This window comes from Macrobrachium nipponense, chromosome 33 (assembly GCF_015104395.2).
Source record: "Macrobrachium nipponense isolate FS-2020 chromosome 33, ASM1510439v2, whole genome shotgun sequence".
Taxonomy (NCBI): Eukaryota; Metazoa; Arthropoda; class Malacostraca; order Decapoda; family Palaemonidae; genus Macrobrachium; species Macrobrachium nipponense.
In genome coordinates, this window is record NC_087219.1 from 51,695,579 (window position 1) to 51,714,170 (window position 18,592).

Genomic DNA, 18,592 nt, shown 5'->3' on the forward strand with positions numbered 1-18,592 from the left:
TGTGTTAACAGGGCATGTGATTCGTGGATGGCTTGTAATCCAGGATCAAGTATGCCCATCTGTGACATTCCTGGTAATATTTCGTCGGCTTTACCTCTAGCTGTCACTTATTCTGATGTTTTCAATGGGTTAGGGTTGCTGGAATTTGACGTTTGAATACAGACTATTTCAAGATTTTGATTTTACGGGTGCGCATGTAACAGATCGAGAGATGTCCGAAAAGACACATGGGCTTCAGATCAGTCATCAGCGTGATAAGAGTTTAAGAACTGCTCCTCTTGATTCAGAAGAAAGCTCAGCTGAAGACAGCCTCTGTTTGGTAAGCCAGGAGAGGTGTGGGTCCGGTGAAGGGCATGTAACATGTGGGAGCATGACATCTACTGATGAAGATTTATTTGACACCTGCCACAATTAAATCTAGATGATGATCTGAAGTAATATTAATGCCTTATATTTGGTATTTTGGAAATTCAGGAGGTATTTTTGCTATTTGATTTACATGCAATGTTGTAATTTTCTTTTAATCAACAATGTGCCAACTTACCCCGTATACGGGGCAAGTTGGCACGAAAAAGTTATTTTTTCCTAAAGCTTATTGTTAAATTATGTTGAAAGTAAACAACAATTATTTTGCCCTATGATAAAGACGAATGTTAATTTTTTTCAATGATGGTAATAATATTGCAAAAAAATTTTGTTTTATATTCGCAATAACCAAAATTGTAAAAAGTGTGCCAACTAGCCCCGATCTCCCCTACACCTTATTCGATGCAATGTAGGCATTACTTAAGGTTCTTTGCATTGTCCCTTCGGCGCATAGCTGCAACTTCTTTCATTCATTTTACTGTTACCTCCGTTCATATTCTCTTTCTTCCATCTTATTGTCCACCCTCTCCTAACAATTGTTTCATAGTGCTTCGAGGTTTTCCTCCTGTAACACCTTTCAAAACTTTTACTGTCAATTTCCGTTTCAGCGCTGAATGTCCTTAGTTGCCCCAGTGTTTGGCATCATGCCCAAAAATCTATATGTAGAAAAAAAACAAATTTATGCATTTAATTTAAGGCATACATTCGGCCATTTAATGTGAGCTTGTATGAAAATAGTAGTAAGTATACCCATATACTACCGTTATCCCTGGCTTTAATTCATGCATGTTGAATATTTGTATAAAATTTCTGTTAAAAGAGTTTGGAAAAAAGTGGCATCCATGTCTATTTTAAAGCATATCGCAGTTCTAATAAATTTACGCATCAATACTGTTCTAGTTCTGCTCAGTAAAAAGTCGACTGTAACTCCGTAAATAGGTAGTATTCTGTACTCCTGTAATTGCTAAAATTATTACGTACTAATGAAGTACTCATGTTAATTCTTTGCTCACAATGAATGACAAGTGCGAAGGGTTTGCTAAAAATATTAAATAAATTAGATAATCCGTGTTTTCTTTGTACCCAATGAATTCTAAGCAAAATTTTTGTAAGGGATTGCTAAAAATATTCAATACTGAATTATATCTTATCACTTTTTATTTGTTTGTACACAATGTATGAAAAGTAAAAATCAAAAGCAAAAAATATTCAATAAAAAACTTTTCATATATTTGTACACAATAAATGACAAGAACCAATCAGATAAGGACATATGGAAGGTTTTATCAAAACGGAATCCACCTCACAAAGGCAATTTTTTATTACAGCTTATCAAGTACACCTTGAAAAAAACAACCATATTCAGATTAGCTCCTTACAGGATGAGTTTGTCAAGTAACTATATTTGGTTGCAGTAGGCTAACTTAGATCACCAAAACATCAATACCGTAGGTTTCCTTAAGGGCACATTAACTCTTGAAATAATGTAATGAATTAAGCTGATACTGTGTCCCTGTAAATGGTAGAAACTATATCAGCCTGATTCCTCTTCATGACCTAGTAATGATCAGTATATTGCTTTTACATAATTCCCAGTAATGTGCGTTACTAGGAAATAGCATATGCCCATAGAAATCCGTAGTGTAAGCCTACTCCCTCTCTCTATCTTCCCCTACAAACGGGTCAGGTACCATCATTTTTACCATCTTGTATATTGTTTGATTCATCCCATGAGTTATCGCAACTCTTTATAAATGGCTTTAAACATGCATTTTCATGTATATAATTTAGAAATTCGCAATGTGAAAATATTATTTACCAAGAGGGAGAAGCCAATAACGCACAATATATTTCACGGTGTATCTCATTTGAAGAATATACTGTTGGTAAATTAGTGTTACATTATGTTTAGATATATCTGACTAAAATGTATGTCATACAAGCCGTAAACTGTGAAATTGAGAAGAAAGTATTTCTCCGGCATCGTGACTGGTGGCAGTAATGGATATGGGACTGAGGAGGGAGCTAAAAGGCGTGGCTTGTAACGTCATGGATCAGCTCCACGGACTTTGTTTGGTCCTAATTTTCCCCATCCTTAAACTCTTCCAGACTTGGGAAATATGCATCCCGGGAACCAGGATGGTGGAGCAAGCCTGCCACAGGTCCCCTGATGGCGGAGCAGGCCTGCCACGGGTCCTCGGAGGCCATTGCAGGCCCGCCACAGGACCTGGAACGGCGGGGCAGACACACCACAGATCCCCGGAGGATGGTGCAGGCCCACCGCGGCTCTACGGAGGGCCAGTGCAGGCCCGCCACGGGACCCTGGAGGTCGGTGCAGGACCACCACGGGTTCCGGGAAGGCGGGGCAAGCCCGCCATGGGTCCCCGGATACTGGTACAGGCCCGCCACGGGTTCAGGAGGCCGGTGCAGGACCACCACTGAACCTGGGATGGCGAGGTGCCCACCACAGGTCCAGTCCCCAGAGGGCAGTGCAGGCCCACCACAGGTCCTGGGACGGCGGGGCAGGCCCGCCACGGCTCCCCAGAGGACGGTGCAGGCCCGCCACGGGACCCGGGACAGCGGGGCAGGCCTGCCACAGGTCCCTGGAGGACGGGGCAGGCTCGCCACGGCTCCCTGGAGGGTGGTGCAGGCCTGCCACAGGACCCGGGATAGCGGGGCAGGCCTGCCACAGGTCCCCGGAGGACGGGGCAGGCCCGTTATGGCTCCCCAGAGAGCAATGCAGGCCTGCCACGGGACCCCGGAGGACGGTGCAGGCCCACCACGGGTCCCCAGAAGGCAGGGCAGGAAAAGGAGGCAATGTCCTGCTGACGGAGTATGTTGGTAACTTTCTCTAAACATATTAGTACAGAAGTCCCTGATTCTGAAGTAGAGGTAAAATTCCTAAGGTCAAAGCAAGCGACGTCCACATACAGATCCTTGTACTGTGAAAACCTGCTGGTTATACTAGACTTTGATACATCCATAATCACATTGTAACAGGTTGTTTAGTAGAGTTCCAGTGGTGTGATTTTCGTATCCAAAATGCGATAATGACTGTAATATATTCATAGTAATTACAATGAAACTGATGTATATATATATATATATATATATATATATATATATATATGTGTGTGTGTGTGTGTGTGTGTGTGTGTGTGTGTGTGTGTGTGTGTATACTCTACTGGTCATTTTTAGCAGATACGTATGAAATTGTGATAACCGCAATGCCCTATTAACTTCTCAAATTCATTGCTCTTTTTTGGATACGCTTGTCACTACAAAGCCTAAAGCTCCAACTTCAAAGAAATTTTTTGAAGAAATCATGATGTCCGGTATCAGGATGTTGTGGTCAGGTCGGCAAGGTCACCTCGTCGTGATTATGGTATCGTGGGTTCGTTTCCCGCTACCGGACATCATGATTTGTTCCAAAAAATTTCTTTGAAATTGAAGCTGAAGGCTTTGTATTGTAGTGACAAGCGTATCCAAAAAAGAGCAATGTATTTGAGAAGTTAAGTGAACATTGTGGCTATTACAATTTCATATATATATATATATATATATATATATATATATATATATATATATATATTGATTATCCGATATCCTGGATTATCTCTTTTAATTTTTACCCTTTTGACAATTAACCGTATGGTATTCTTGATCTTGTTTTGTACCTGAGACCCTTCTCTCCAATTGTACTTCATTAACTCCTTGACATTGTCTGAGTAAAGACGAAAGCGCTTGGATTTCTGACTATCATTTTCCTGTGGGATTCGGTTATTTATGAAGTCACGTGCATCTACAGTGATTTTTTAAGCATATATATGTGTGTGTGTGTGTATATAAAATTTACGTTCATCACGATGGATCCTGATAAAACTCGAATTGGGAGTTTAAATGGAGACTTTTTTTTTTCTTTCTTTCTTTTCTTTCCTATTTTTTAGGAAGCGGCCCATGTGGCAAACGCCACAGTGGCCAGTCCGCTCTGGCGCGGACGTACATTATAGCAATATTTCCGAAAGCTGAAGATCAAGTAGTATCTTACTACAACAGGTGTACAGAATTCTTAAAGCCTAATGGGCTTAATATAATTAAGAACTGAACGTGTTCTTAGAAGTCAGAATGTAACTTAAGAAAATTGTTAGGGGATAAATAATTTTGTGTGAGGATAATGTCTCACTAAACTTATCTTTGCCTACGTTGAAGTTAGAGAGCCTTAATTTATCAGTTGGTGCATAACAACATGCATCGAATCGCAGAACTACGCGACAGCTCTCCTGATGCTCGGCTTTTTTCAGTTCTTTGTGGTAGGTTGTTCATGAAGTTGTGCTCTTTCGCCACTGTACGTTTCGTGGCTCTATAGCTCCTCCTTAAATCACATTCACTATGATCTTTAGACTCAACGGTCCTAATGGCACGGGGATGGCGACATTAAATCACATTCACTATGATCTTTAAGGGCCCCATACATTGAACTAACGTCTGTATCGTTTGCAAAAACATTGTGTATGGGCTTGTCTGAACGATCTCAGCGGGAATCTGTCACGACCAGTTGCTGGTTTGTCTGCCGATATAAGTTCAAAAAAAGCCATTCTAGAAAGGATGCCATGTCTTCCCGAGACAAAATCTTTGTTCAGACTGAAATCGGTGCAGAGATCGCTCATATTGTCTGAACAGAGTGTGTGCCTTTGTCGATAACGACAATCGTTCAGTGTGTGTTGGGGCCGTAGACTCAATGGTCCAAATGGCACGGGGATGATGAAATTACTTTACAACACTCGGCCAACTACAGGAGTTGCAAGCCACTAGTGTATAGGAGCCAAATAATCCATGCCCATGACGACCTTACAACTGTGAAAGTAAGTTGGGAACTGGAAGTCTGGAACTCCGTTGCTTCGTTGGCCCCCGTACATGATACTCAGCATTACTTGCGATTTCGGTGGTCAAATATGAGGATAATAGAGCGCGTGAGGCCCTAATTAAGAATAACAAACTAACAAGAGCAAGGACATAACATAGCATATTGTGGTTCTTTAGGTTCATCAAACAAAATTTTGCAGTTAAATAAAATGCCAGATTCTTTCATATAAGTTTATTCATTAACTATAAAATTCAGTCTTCACAAACATGCGCTCATATGTATAAAGCCCTATAGTTTTATGTCCCAGTAACACGCAACTTTGGCTGGTTTTTTGTAATGTTACATGCAATACTGGTTGGGAATAAAGAATTTATTGTATTTTATATTACAAAAAGATATAACTCCAACGGTTCTGAGAACGGGAAAAATGCAATTTGCGTAACATCACAGAAAAACAACAATATTGACATGAACCAAGAAACAATACTTCATACTGCAAAATTCATCTTTATCTAACACTGTTTACCTAGAAACGAGTTCAAAAAATGCCATTCTTCTTCTCTGTCAAAGGAAAGGAAAGGCAGTATTATCACGGACACGAGACAAACTAACCTAATCAAGAACTTTTCAGAATAGTGCAAATATAAATATTCTGAACCATATGCTCAAATAAATAGTACTAAAAAAGTTGACAGCTGTGGATTTCCTATATAATAAAACTGAAGGTGGAATGCCCTTAATTGTTGAGGTGAGCTTGATAGTTGACTATATGAAAAGAAACAGACCAAGAAATGTGCTCTTATGTATTTAATAACAGATGCCCATCAAAATTTGTGGTTTTCATGATCTGGTAAAATTTAACATAACTGTGGTGTTTCTCGGTATAAGTACTTTGGTATCCCCACAGTCTAGGAAGAAATCTAGACCGAAAGTAACCTAGACGCCCTCGAATGAGCGTATATATTACATAAATTGAGTATATAATATGTTTTTATATACATCATCAAAAAGAATAAGTACACAAAATATCTAAAAGGCGTCTTACAGCGATATAGTACTAGCACTAACCACCGAAAGCACCACTGCACGTAAGAGCATGGGATAGATTGAAAGGGAAATACGGTGCGGATTTGTAGATTGGTATCAGCTGTAAGTAATTCCTAATGTCAAGGACCGAAGGTTTGTATAGTTGGGGAAAATGCAATTTACTTTTTAAAATATTATAATTTTCAGCTCCAAAGTGATATTCTTATATTTTAGAGGTCAAATATTTCGTCATGGGCTGCCTGCTCCGACCAGTTCAGAAATATCTAACGTCGCAGACTAAGGTCCTTTTCTTCTTCTTTACTGTGGTTAAGTTTTTATATAGACAGTAGGTCCCGACATTAATTGGACGTTTTCAATCATTAACGCTTCAAAATTTCAGCTGAAGACCAGGTAGCGTTCACTGTTACTTTGTATGGTGTTTGTACGTTGCATGGAACCAGTGGTTATTCGGCAACGGGACCAACGGCTTTACGTGACTTCCGAACCACGTCGAGAGTGAACTTGTTGCCAGAAATACACATATCTAACCCCTAAGTGGAAGCTGTTACTTTGTATAGCTGTCTCGAATCATCGCACGAAAAAAAAAATGGTCCATGATGACATTGTAATTATTATTATTACCATAAAGGAGATATCACAGTTCCGTCTCTAATCTCATTTTCTAAAATGATCAATTATGTCTGTTTTGACTTGGTCAGTCGCACCAATTACGTGACTTAGTTAACTAGAGAATATTTCACACTGGAAATATCTTTCTATAGTAGATTCACATCAACCGTGCTTTTGATGTCTAGGCCAATCCCTTGCAAGGCTCCTGATTGCTGTTGATAAGCCAATCATGGGGCTGGAAACTGTCTCTCGAGAGAGTTCACATAAGCAAGGAGTATGTTCCACCCTCCTGAGGGATGCTTTTGAAAAAGGTATCCCTCAGGAGCAATGGAACATAGATTCTACCCATGTGAACTCTTGAGAGAGACTGGGTTTCCAGCCCTGTGATTGGCCTATCAACAGCCAATCAGGAGCGTCGTAAGGGACTGGCCTAGACATAACATGCATGGTTGATGTGAATCTACTATAGCAACTAAGCGTCAATTTCATATTTGCACATATAATTAGAAACTATTTGTACTTATCATGAAGATATGATTTCCTGTTTATGAAAAATAACCCCAAGCAATAACTCTGGCTTTTGATATGAATACTAGGAAGACATTTCTGAAAAAAGTAGGGTGATTGCACCATGCTTCCCTTTCGATAGAGCTATGATACACGAAAATGTTGGAACACAGTCGTGTTCCAGACGGACCAGAACTCGTTTTTCGGACTGTTCATAAGGTTCCCCAAAAACCAAAAATGACATAAAAACTTACTAGAAACATGGAAAAGGAAATTGAACACATAATCTGTTCAAAAACAGAAACAATTCTACAAACTATTAAGTATGATCGACAAATAAATAAGGACCATTTGATGGAGCGAATGAGGGCCTCCAAAGATACACCGACAGGATGATGGTGATGATGATGACATGACGCAGAATCCATAGTCCATTGTGGATTATTCTATGATCTTGAAGAGTACTTTAAGGATACACTATGCATGGGAACAAGTCATGCATAATTCTTTAATGATCTGAAGAATAAAACGAAAAGCTTTATTGCCTGAGCTATAAACAAAACTTACTGGTTTGTTTTCCACGAATACAATCACCGATGGACTAAGGGCATGACTGCAGTATGGTGAAATGTAACTAGACCTAAGTGCATTCCATTGGACAAAGATTTGGCGTAGGAAATGCTCACTCGTCAAACTCACACTTCTTCAGTGACCTCTTGACGTATTCGTGAAGAAATGGTTTTAAGTAAACAATTAACTGGTACCTACCTTTCGCGGGATAGCCTACCTAGTTTAGTCTGCAACCGTAAGTTATAAGAACTGACAATGAAGATAAACATAATGTGTGTTTGTTTGTATTTTTACGTTGCATGGAACCAGTGGTTATTCAGCAACGGGACCAACGGCTTTACGTGACTTGCGAACCACGTCGAGAGTGAACTTCTATCACCAGAAATACACATCTCTCACTCCTCAATGGAATGGCCGAGAATCGAACCCGCGACCACCGAAGTGAGAAGCAAACACCAAACCAACCACGCCACTGAGGCGCTATATATATATATATATATATATATATATATATATATATATATATATATGAACACTTTCTTCCGCATCTGTTTTCAAATGAGGCTAGCAAAGCTGTGTGCAGACACAGATGATGATGGTATTGGTCACATATTCTATTCTATAATGAAGGGTGTGGATTTGTACTCATTATATACCAGAAAGTGGTACTTCAACAAAGATTGCCTTGGGTTTAAATAACAATAACAATGAATACCTAAACCTTATTTTAAGGCATGAAAAGCCACACACTATCTTTCTTAGAAGACAAGCTGACGTTTCTACCTAAACTCTACGCGTGCCTCTCTTTTTTGATTAGTTTAGACTAAGCCGGACCTATGCCAGCTATCGCCTTGCCTTAAGGCGCCCGTATAAGATTGTCATATCTCTGTTTAAGTCAGTTTTCATTTTTATACCAGTCTTCGCTTGAAAGTCCGTTTTCTTTTTCATTCCAGTCTTCGCTCGAAAGTCCGTTTTCTTTTTTTATTCCAGTCTTCGCTTGATAGGTGGGACGAAATCAGATTTGTAGTTCGATGTGTACGACAAGGTTGGTTTCCTTGGGGTACCAGGAGCGCCCGAATCTTGCTGCTTCTTCATCCGTCGAAGTCTGATGCACATGACACCACAGGCTGCGGTCAGTATCCCGAGAACCACAGCTACCATCCCTGTTCGAAGAATCGATTATTTTTCCTTTTCATTCTACACTCAACAAAATTATCTTTGACGAAACTAAGAGTTGAAAAGTGAACAGTTAAGATAAATCTACCAGTATCAAAAACTACCAGATAGACACATTAGAAAAAACGTGCGACGTTATTATAAATTTAACTTCCTAAGTAGTTTTTACCTAGGGAATTCGCCCTTTCCTTTACCACATCAGAAGTGAAATGTACTACCTAACATGACCCTGAAGACAGTAGGTGAAATTGTATCGTACAGTATGAAACCTCTAGGGTTTTGACAGACTGCAATCTTGTATATAAATAAATGCAGCCAGATTAAAGGAGATCCTAACTGACCATTCAGGGTAGATGGATATGCAGAAAAGGATAATGAACAGTGAAAAATCCGGTACAGGAATGTATAGGCAAATGCTAGACAGCAGTCGGGGAGAGAGAGAGAGAGAGAGAGAGAGAGAGAGAGAGAGAGAGAGAGAGAGAGAAGAGAGAGAGAGGCAAACTTTATTATACCGAACAGTTTCCACTGAAGATATGTATATAGTAATGTGCTATTAGTTTAAGATATTCAAGGAGAAGGAGAGAGAGAGAGAGAGAGAGAGAAAGAGAGAAACTCGTTTTTATAAATAAGACGATGTGGAAACTGAACAAAATAAGAACTTGAAAAACCAAGAGGAAACTTAGTCCAAAAGTGAATTAAATATATGAAGCTTCGATGACTACAGATAGAAATGAACGACAGAGGAGCAGAAAAAAAAAATGAACGACAGAGGAGCAGAAAAAAAAACAATCTTTGAAAGTATATAACTGTAACTGAAGGTCATTAGTAACAAAAACAAAACGGGCCTGGAACTTCTTTGAAAGCTAAAGACAAGGAGAAAATATTAACATGTCAAAGACTCAATGTATTAAAACCTTCAATGGCTCAGTAAGATACTTAAAACGATAAAGAACCCAAGAAACAGAGGAACTGCGGGAGACAAATGGCTTTAGTGGTGTTTTAGAATGACACTGAAAATAAAAGTATAACTTAAAGCAATTCAACACTTATACAGCACCTGCTAATGCTGAAACCGTTCCAGTCTTCAAACAAACGTCCTGGTCGTCATCACCTGCAAGATAATAATGATGATAATATAAAAAATATTTCACAATTTGTGGCTATAGTAGATTCACATCAACCGTGCTTTTAATGTCTAGGTCAGTCCCTTACGACGCTCCTGGTTGGCTGTTGATAAGCCAATGACAGGGCTGGAAACTCTCAGTCTCTCGAGAGAGTTCACATAGGCAGGATATGAGTTCCTCCGCTCCTGAGAGATACGTCTTTCAAACGCATATCTCAGGAGAGGTGGAACACACATACTACACATGTGAACTCTCAAGAGAGACTGAGAGTTACCAGCCCTGTGAGTGACTGGCTTATCAACAGCCAATCAGGGGCGTCGTAAGGGACTGGCCTAGACATCAAATGCACGGCTGATGTGAATCTACTATAGTAAACATATCCATCACACTTTCAGCCAGTTATTCCGAAGTCTGTTGGTTGATCAGTGGACAAAAATGCCGCTCTTTTTCAGAATTCCCCTTACTCTTTGCGTTGGAGGCCAAGTGTTCGTCTCTGACCACCTGGATGGACTGGAATAAGCTCAGAGACTCAGACACGTTGGACGGAGGAGGGTTGACGCCACCTTCTTTGTCTTTTGTTTTCCCTTCCTCTTGACTCACCGACCTTTTCTCCTTCTTCCCTCGGCGCCAGTGGCACGGCTGCGTCTGCAAAAGATTTAGGGAATGCAGTAACTTTCTCACTCATTTTATTGTTTGTGTAGTACCACATTGTGTCTCAGTGCCTCTCGCACTAAAGCCCGTAGGGTCTTCAGACAGTTTCAGTAATCATTCCGGTAAGGCACGTGCGGAAACCCAACAAACTTTCCTATCATTTCCGTTGTTCTTTAAGGGCTGATCTATGAGCAAGAACCCGCGTACTGGCATAAGGCAAGCTTAATCAAAAACAAAAACAACCGTCGGTCTAAGGATTAGATGGCGGGAACATTATTCTACCCCACACGAGATGAGCAGACTCCTCTTGCTCATCACAAAGCTATATTTGAGCTGAAAGTAAAACAGGTTCGTCACAAAATGTCTTACTGGACAGTCTCCGTGACACATGCGAACATCGCATTCGATGTAGAGCGCCGGCGATCCGGTGAATCTGAAGGTCTTCATGAAGGCGTACACCTGCGTCTCGTAAACCTCATCCGCCGTCCAGGTACCCTCGAAGTGGCTAATCAGTTTTTCGTCCACGGGGCACCTGTGGGAATAAAATTCATTTATTTATAAAAATTATTTTATGAATAAATATTACACATTAAGTAAATTACAAAAGATAAGAAACTGGAAATGAAAATCAACAAATGGAGGAAGTGGACCACTACATCTACCTTGGACAAGGAATCTCTCTACATGACGTCTCCTAAGAGAGCGAAATATATATAAAAAAAAAGTATCCTCCCCACTGTCACCTATGGAGTCGAAACTTAGAATCTAACAAAAAAGCTTTCCCTTAAATGACGAACAATGCAGAGGGCACATAAGAGAATTATGCTAGATCCAACTTGGAAGGATAGGAATACAGCTAAATTGATACGTCAAAAAACTATAGTAAAGGATATCCTTGAAACCATCAGTAAGCTCAAGTGGAACTGGGCGGGGCACATTGCCAGGATGACAGATAACAGATGGACATCACGAACGACCTTCTCGACGCCCCGAGGATACACAAGGAACCGAGGAAGACAAAAAAAAAAAAAAAAAAAAAAAAACCGATGGAGAGATGACTTAGACCAACATAAACGACAGTGGCACAGAACACCGGAAGTTAGAGATCTGTAGAGGAACCTGGGGAAGGCCTACATCCAACAAAGGATTTTGAAGGCTGAAATGATGACGATGATGATGATAGGTCTAGGCTAAATGACGCTTTTCCTTCTACCATGATTATCGAAAGAGAAGCATGGTGTTGTTGATTACAGGTAACCGCAATGTTCCGCATCGCTATTTCACATATTCCCTAACTCTGGTAGCTTCTTGGGCCTATATCCCTCATGGGATAAAGTGCTGATTGAATTATATACAGGACTTAAAGTAGAGGACCAGTTTTTCTCAAGCTGAAAGATCAAACATCGGGATACGAGCAAAAGTTGACCTTAGGTTCGAGTTGATAAATGGTTTCTCAGAAGTTAAATAAACCACAATGTGATACTTCGAAAGGAAATGGAAGGCAATGAATATGTCGTCAGTATAGTAGTTCGTAAGCTACACTTTATATATATTGTATGGCTGCAGTAGAAGCTGGAGAAGATGTGAAAAGTTATAGATGAGACTGCTTTCGCTTTTGCTGAGATAATTAGCGAGTGAGATAGACAACAATCGTGAACCGTACATAGACAATACGGCAGTGTTATAAGGTACTTATCCCATGGTGGCGTTCTTTCTACCTGTTATTCATCTGAAAGTTAAGTGAAATAGGGCAATACGAGAAACAGTAAGAAGAAATTAAGTCAAGACCCATCCAGGATTTACTGAGAAGACACACGTGATCTATATAATAACTGAGGGGGTACTCACCCATAGTGGTCGATGAGAGTTATCTTTTTATTTCCCCCATTATGGGCGTAGCAGTCACTGACTACGATATCGAATCCTTCTGGAACGAGGAAAGGTAAAGAAAGTCACTATTCATTCACAAAAGAACTACTAAAAATTACATTAACATATAAAAAGAACGATCAGAAAGTTCCTCATTGTATTCATAGAAAAACGAAGTTGTCTGTGACAGATGGGCTGGAATTTTCGTACAAGTAATTTTAGTTTTCGCTTACTCAGGGAGTAAGCCTACAAACTACTTGTTGGGAGTAGGAAAGGTCTATGGAAAAAGGTGTTTTGCTTTGAGTTAAAGATGCAGGAATTTTAGGATAGGATATCTATGATTTATTTATTAGAATGAAAGTGTAAAAAGCAAATAAAGTGCATATTAAATAATACAGAAGACTTATTTCTGATAAAATATAGAGTATTTATTTTAATTTTCGTTGGTGAAACAATGCTCTATTTGACCGTAGATTTTAGCACGCCCATCGAGTAAGCTCAAGGTCGGATCATGCCTTGTTCTCCTGGTCACCGCTAATTGTGAATATTGGAATTAAGAATAAGTACAGTTCTACTCTAGTGTGGGCGATATGACGTCATAATACTGTGCAGAGGTTGAGAACACCAGAGTTGGAAGGTTTCATCGACCATAAATAATATTCACATCTATAAAGGAGATTTAGTTTGATGAAACATTACGCATCTCATTCAATCTCGAAGAGAGGAATGAGAATCGCTTAGAATCATGTACCACATCTTCAGCAGCATACTTGAAGACATTAATACATAACACACACCACATTACATCTTTCGCAATTTCTTAATTACTTTCATAATGGTTCTCTGGTACCATTATGACGTCTTGCACCAAATCTCAAGAAAGGAGTGGCGAGCGAACTTCCAGATTTTACAAATCAAATTTTTCACTTTATTTTGTAAAGAACTGAGTTTCGCGATTTTTTAAACAGTCAAATAAGCTTGAACATCAACAGTGCTTCAACAAGAAGCCTTCAGCGTTAGAACCTGATATTGTAGATCATTTGGGAAATTCTTCGCGAAGTACGAATTAGTTTCATGCAATCACAGATCGTCCTTTGTGCGTAATTACTGACGAATTCCGTCTGCTCTGTTTGTTCATTAGGAAATGTTGCCACTCCCACCAGGCTCCTAAGGTCTGTCGCAAGTTTTATTTGTGGCAGAGGCAGATTCTAAAGTCCTGGTTTCTCCTCAGTCCGTTGGGCGCTGGTTCGAACCACGAGAGGACGAAATTATTATAAACTAAAAAAATTCCCCTTCGGTTAACATATATGAAAGTATATTAATTCCGAGGTAGAGCGAATTCGATATTAAAGGACATTTGTAGCTTAATGCAAATGCATACATAAATTTAAAAATCACAGTAGATGCCCGTGACTTCAGTATATAAGCGAATACCACAAGAAAATAACAGGCGGAAGGTCAGTACCAGGCGCTTTCTCGTGTTTCTTCACGCATCCAGAAAGCCTTCTTTCTCCCTGTCATTCACCTGTGGTATTCGCTCTTGTACACACACACACACACACAACACACACACACACACACATATATAATATATATATATATATATATATATATATATCTATATATATATTCATCATATATATACATATCTATACGTATATACATATATTATATATATGCACATATATATACACACATACGTATCTCAAGTATGAAAGGCCCATTAAAACACTCTTAAAACTAAGGACTATATTTCGGTGGACAAACTTCCAACCTTATCAAGCCTTCCCTGCTTGATATAGGTGGAAGTTAGTCCACCAAAATATAGTCCTTAGCTTTCAACCAGAGTTTTAATGGGCCTTTTATATTTGAGACGAAGGCTGCCTATCCTGTTTCAACAGAAGAATTCATTTACACACTTACATACATATATATATGTATATATATTTGTATATATAAATACATATATACATTTTAAAAATATAACCAAATGAAAGAGTTTTCCTCTCACCAAAGTCTGACCGCATGTAGATAACCAGCGTCAGAGGATCGCCGACGCGAACAGGTCCTGTGACACGGGTGCCAGCCGTTCCGTAGCCGTAGCGGATTTCCATGTGACACTCTGGGGGCGTGAGGGTAAATACCACCGGGTTGCCCGTCTGCACCCTGCCAGGAGAGAAGAAGAAGAGAAAGCGCTGAAGTGTTTACCAACGAGCAGTTTTCTTTAACTTTCAAATTACGTAACAGGCAACATACATTTTAACATATTTATCAATATTTCAAAGGAAATCCGTGCAGTACGACATTTGGGCTACCTTAACATTTATTAATGCTATATTTGTTATCACGCACCAGATGGGGTTTAGATTCCTATAGCTAAGATAAAGACTATGGTAGATTCACATCAACCTTGTATCTGATGTCTAGGCCAGTCCCTTACATCCTGCCTATGTGAAGGTTCGAGAGAGACTGAGAGTTTCCAACCCTGTGATTGGTTTATCAACAGCCGATCAGGAACGTCGTAAGGGACTCGCCTAGACATCAGGTGCGCGGTTGGTGTGAATCGACTATAGTAATCATGAAAAACATTTGAACAGTACGGACAGAAACCAGGATATGAGAGGTATTTGCAGAAGACTGCAGACACTGAACCGGTCAAATGGGTTTATAGACAAGCCTGAGCTTGAGAGAATGGAAGAAGGGAGATAACGAAAATAATCAGAACGTAAAGTTGCCATGAAAAGTCAGGTGACGGACCACACTGAAGTGACTGGTGGTGTGTGGCATCAAATTAGGACAGAAAGCAATAGTTGCCAGAGCTTCTCATTGAAGTAAATAGTAACTCTATGAGAAGTGATACTACATTTATGTTCTGAGTTTAAACCGTTTATGTTCATATTCATTTCTTCTTTATTTTATGTGAGTTTGTTGCAATTTTTCGTCAATGTTATCTTTCTCACGTTTCTCACGAGAGTTGTTAATAAAGCATGGATAGGAAGAGTAGATTTCGCTGTGTTAGTTCTTATTCATTTAATTTTCGGGTTTGACTTGTAATGTTTTCTAGAAAGATCAAATCTTGACTATCAATAAACAAAAAATTTATAATGCTGGGTAGATTTTTTTTTATCTTGATAATAAACAAAAGCACATTAATTTCATGCATAGTCTACAAAAGTCATAAAACTGGTAAACGAAATGTCAAGACAAAGCTAATTCTTATGTAATAACTTCTTTATATATTGTTTTGATCCTTTAACCAAATTTGAATTTGACAGTGTTTGAAATGTCATAATGAAATTAGTTTTTTATAGCTAAACTAAGAAGAAAAAGAGGCGTTTCTTTATTTCGATTATTTCGATGAAGATGACTAAAGTTAGATTTAAACGTGTTTGCATTGTCATATTGAGATTAGAGTTTTATGATGATACTACGAAAAAGCAAAGAGGCGTATCCTTTAGATTATTTTGATGAATATGACCGAAGTTAGATTTTTAACCGCGTTTGCTATTTCATATTCAGATTAGTTTTTTGTTACGAAGAAAATGAAAAAAAAGTCGCGTTTCTTTATTCAGATTATTTTTATGAAGATGAATATAGTTAAATTTAACTGAGTTTGCACCATATTAAGATTAGCTTTTTGTTAAGAAGAAAATGAAAAAACAGGCGTTTCTTTATTAGATTATTTTTATGAAGATGAATAAAGTTAAATTTAACTGAGTTTGTAGTGTCATATCTAGATTAGTTTTCTGTAACGATACTAAGCAAAATAAAAAAGGATGCGTTCTTACTCGACGTCCAGGAACGGAAAAGTGACGGTCTTCCAGAAGTCGTATCCGTACTCGCAGGTCACCTTGAAGTGTTCGTCCCATTCCTCCTCGATGAGAGCATTGTACTGCACCGTCAGGGTGTTCCACATCATGTTTTTCTGTTGTGGAAGTAAAATGAAATAGAATTGACTAGGGACCTTTCCTGGATAGTTTGTTTGTATGATGATTTTACGTTGCACGGAACCAGTCAGTGGTTATTCAGCATCGTGACCAACGGCTTTATACGTGACTTCCGAACAACGTCGAGAGTGAACTTCTATCGCTAGAAGTACACATCTCTGACCCCGAGAATCGAACTCGCGGCCACCGAGGTGGCAGGTCAAGACCATACCGATCACGCCACTGAGGCGCTTTCCTAGGTAGTTGAGTTGAGTTGAATATAAAATTTAGGCCAAAGGCCAAGCACTGGGACCTATGAGGTTATTCAGCGCTGAAATGGAAATTGGCAGTAAATTATTTGAAAGGTGTAACAGGAGGAAAACCTCAAAGCAGTTGCACTATGAATCAAGTAATAGGTGAGGTTGGAAAGTAAAATGAAGAAAGAGGATATGAAAGGAGGTACAGTAAAGGGATTAAAAGGGGTTGCAGCTAGGGGCAGAAGGTACGCTGCAAAGAACGTTAAGTAATGCCTACAGTGCACCGGATGAGGTCCACTGACGGAACTAGTCCCCTATGGATTCTTTCCTAGATAGTGACCTCAAGGGTTCTTAATTAACCCGGTATGTATCCACCTTTCTGGCGTGTTTAGTACCACAAGCCCGTTGGGGATGACCGTAAAAATATAAACAAAAGACTGTCAATATCCTAAAGATCCTAGAATAGGATAGAATACAGAAATTAGGCCAAAGGCCAGGCGCTGGGACCTTTACGGTCATTCAGCGCTGAAAGGGAAATTGAGAATGGAAAAGTCTTGAAAGGTTTTACAGGAGGAAAACATCAAAGCAGTTATACTAAGAAACAATTACGAGGAGGGGGTGGAAAGTAAGATAGAAGAAAGAAAATATGAACGGAGGTATAGTAAAAGAGATCAAAAGGGGCTACAGTTAGCGGACGAGGGGACGCTGCAAAGAACCTCAAGTAATGCTTACAGTGCACCGCATGAGGTGCATTGACGGCACTACATTCCTACGGTAATAAAATTGTAATGAACATGGAGCATAAGCAAATCTTCTAGCTATTTGCTATATCTTTATTGAGCCAAAATGCCAATTAACTAATGTATTCTTTGTCATCATTTTATATTCTGTTTGCTACGATTTCTATAACCCTTTTTGTAAGACATTTTCTATACAGGCTCTCGATATCTAAACTTAATACGCGGCAGTTTTCCTTAAGTTAAAATTTTTTCATATCTTGTGCTTCAGCCTAAGCAAATCTCCATTCAGCTTCAATCGTCATCTAAGTAAGGTTGGGTTGGTTAACTCTTCTGGGTTCTGCAGGAACCCAGCTGACACTATCACTCACTATTCTCCCAGGCAGAGGTCGAGAGACTATACTCTGTTTTTTTCCATCTGTCCATCCGCCTGTGGTGGTCGCGCATGGTAACACTGCGCCCCGGGCTTTAATTAGTTACGCTATGTGTAAGTTTTAGGTAAATAAAAGGATATCTGGGTGTATATTCGCAACTGAAAAGTTTTAACAATTTACTGCATGTGAATTACACCGTTAATATTCGAAATAGGATATTATTTAAAGCCCGGGACGCAGTGTTACCATGCGCAAACACCACAGGCGGATGGACAGGTGGAAAAAAACAGATTATAAGCATATCATTCATCTCAACTACACATGGAACTTTCTTAATTTCTCTTGTGGTATAATTTTTCACTCAGTCATGCCAGAGGACTCCTAATTTAGTTCTTAAATGTTTATTGCCAAATCGACAAAAACTTTCAGAATGAGTCATCCCTTTATTACATGATTCTTGTCCATTTAAAACCTACTATAGTAGATTCACATCAACCGTGCATCTGATGTCTAGG

At 39.3% G+C, this 18,592-nt stretch overlaps 1 protein-coding gene across 2 annotated transcripts in view; it reads right to left on the minus strand.

The window, feature by feature from the left end:
* Nucleotides 1–8,504: 8,504 nt before the first annotated feature.
* Nucleotides 8,505–18,592, minus strand: part of LOC135202747 (uncharacterized) — a 44,326-nt gene continuing 34,238 nt past the window's right edge. For both annotated transcript variants that reach the window (XM_064232219.1, XM_064232218.1), the window contains exons 8-14: nt 16,572–16,708; nt 14,795–14,949; nt 12,763–12,841; nt 11,284–11,446; nt 10,728–10,908; nt 10,197–10,250; nt 8,505–9,126 (exon numbers count right to left, since the gene is read on the minus strand). In XM_064232219.1, coding sequence (XP_064088289.1) covers nt 8,945–9,126; nt 10,197–10,250; nt 10,728–10,908; nt 11,284–11,446; nt 12,763–12,841; nt 14,795–14,949; nt 16,572–16,708 — 951 coding nt within the window. In that variant the 3' untranslated portion in view covers nt 8,505–8,944. The remainder of the gene's footprint in view (nt 9,127–10,196; nt 10,251–10,727; nt 10,909–11,283; nt 11,447–12,762; nt 12,842–14,794; nt 14,950–16,571; nt 16,709–18,592) is intronic.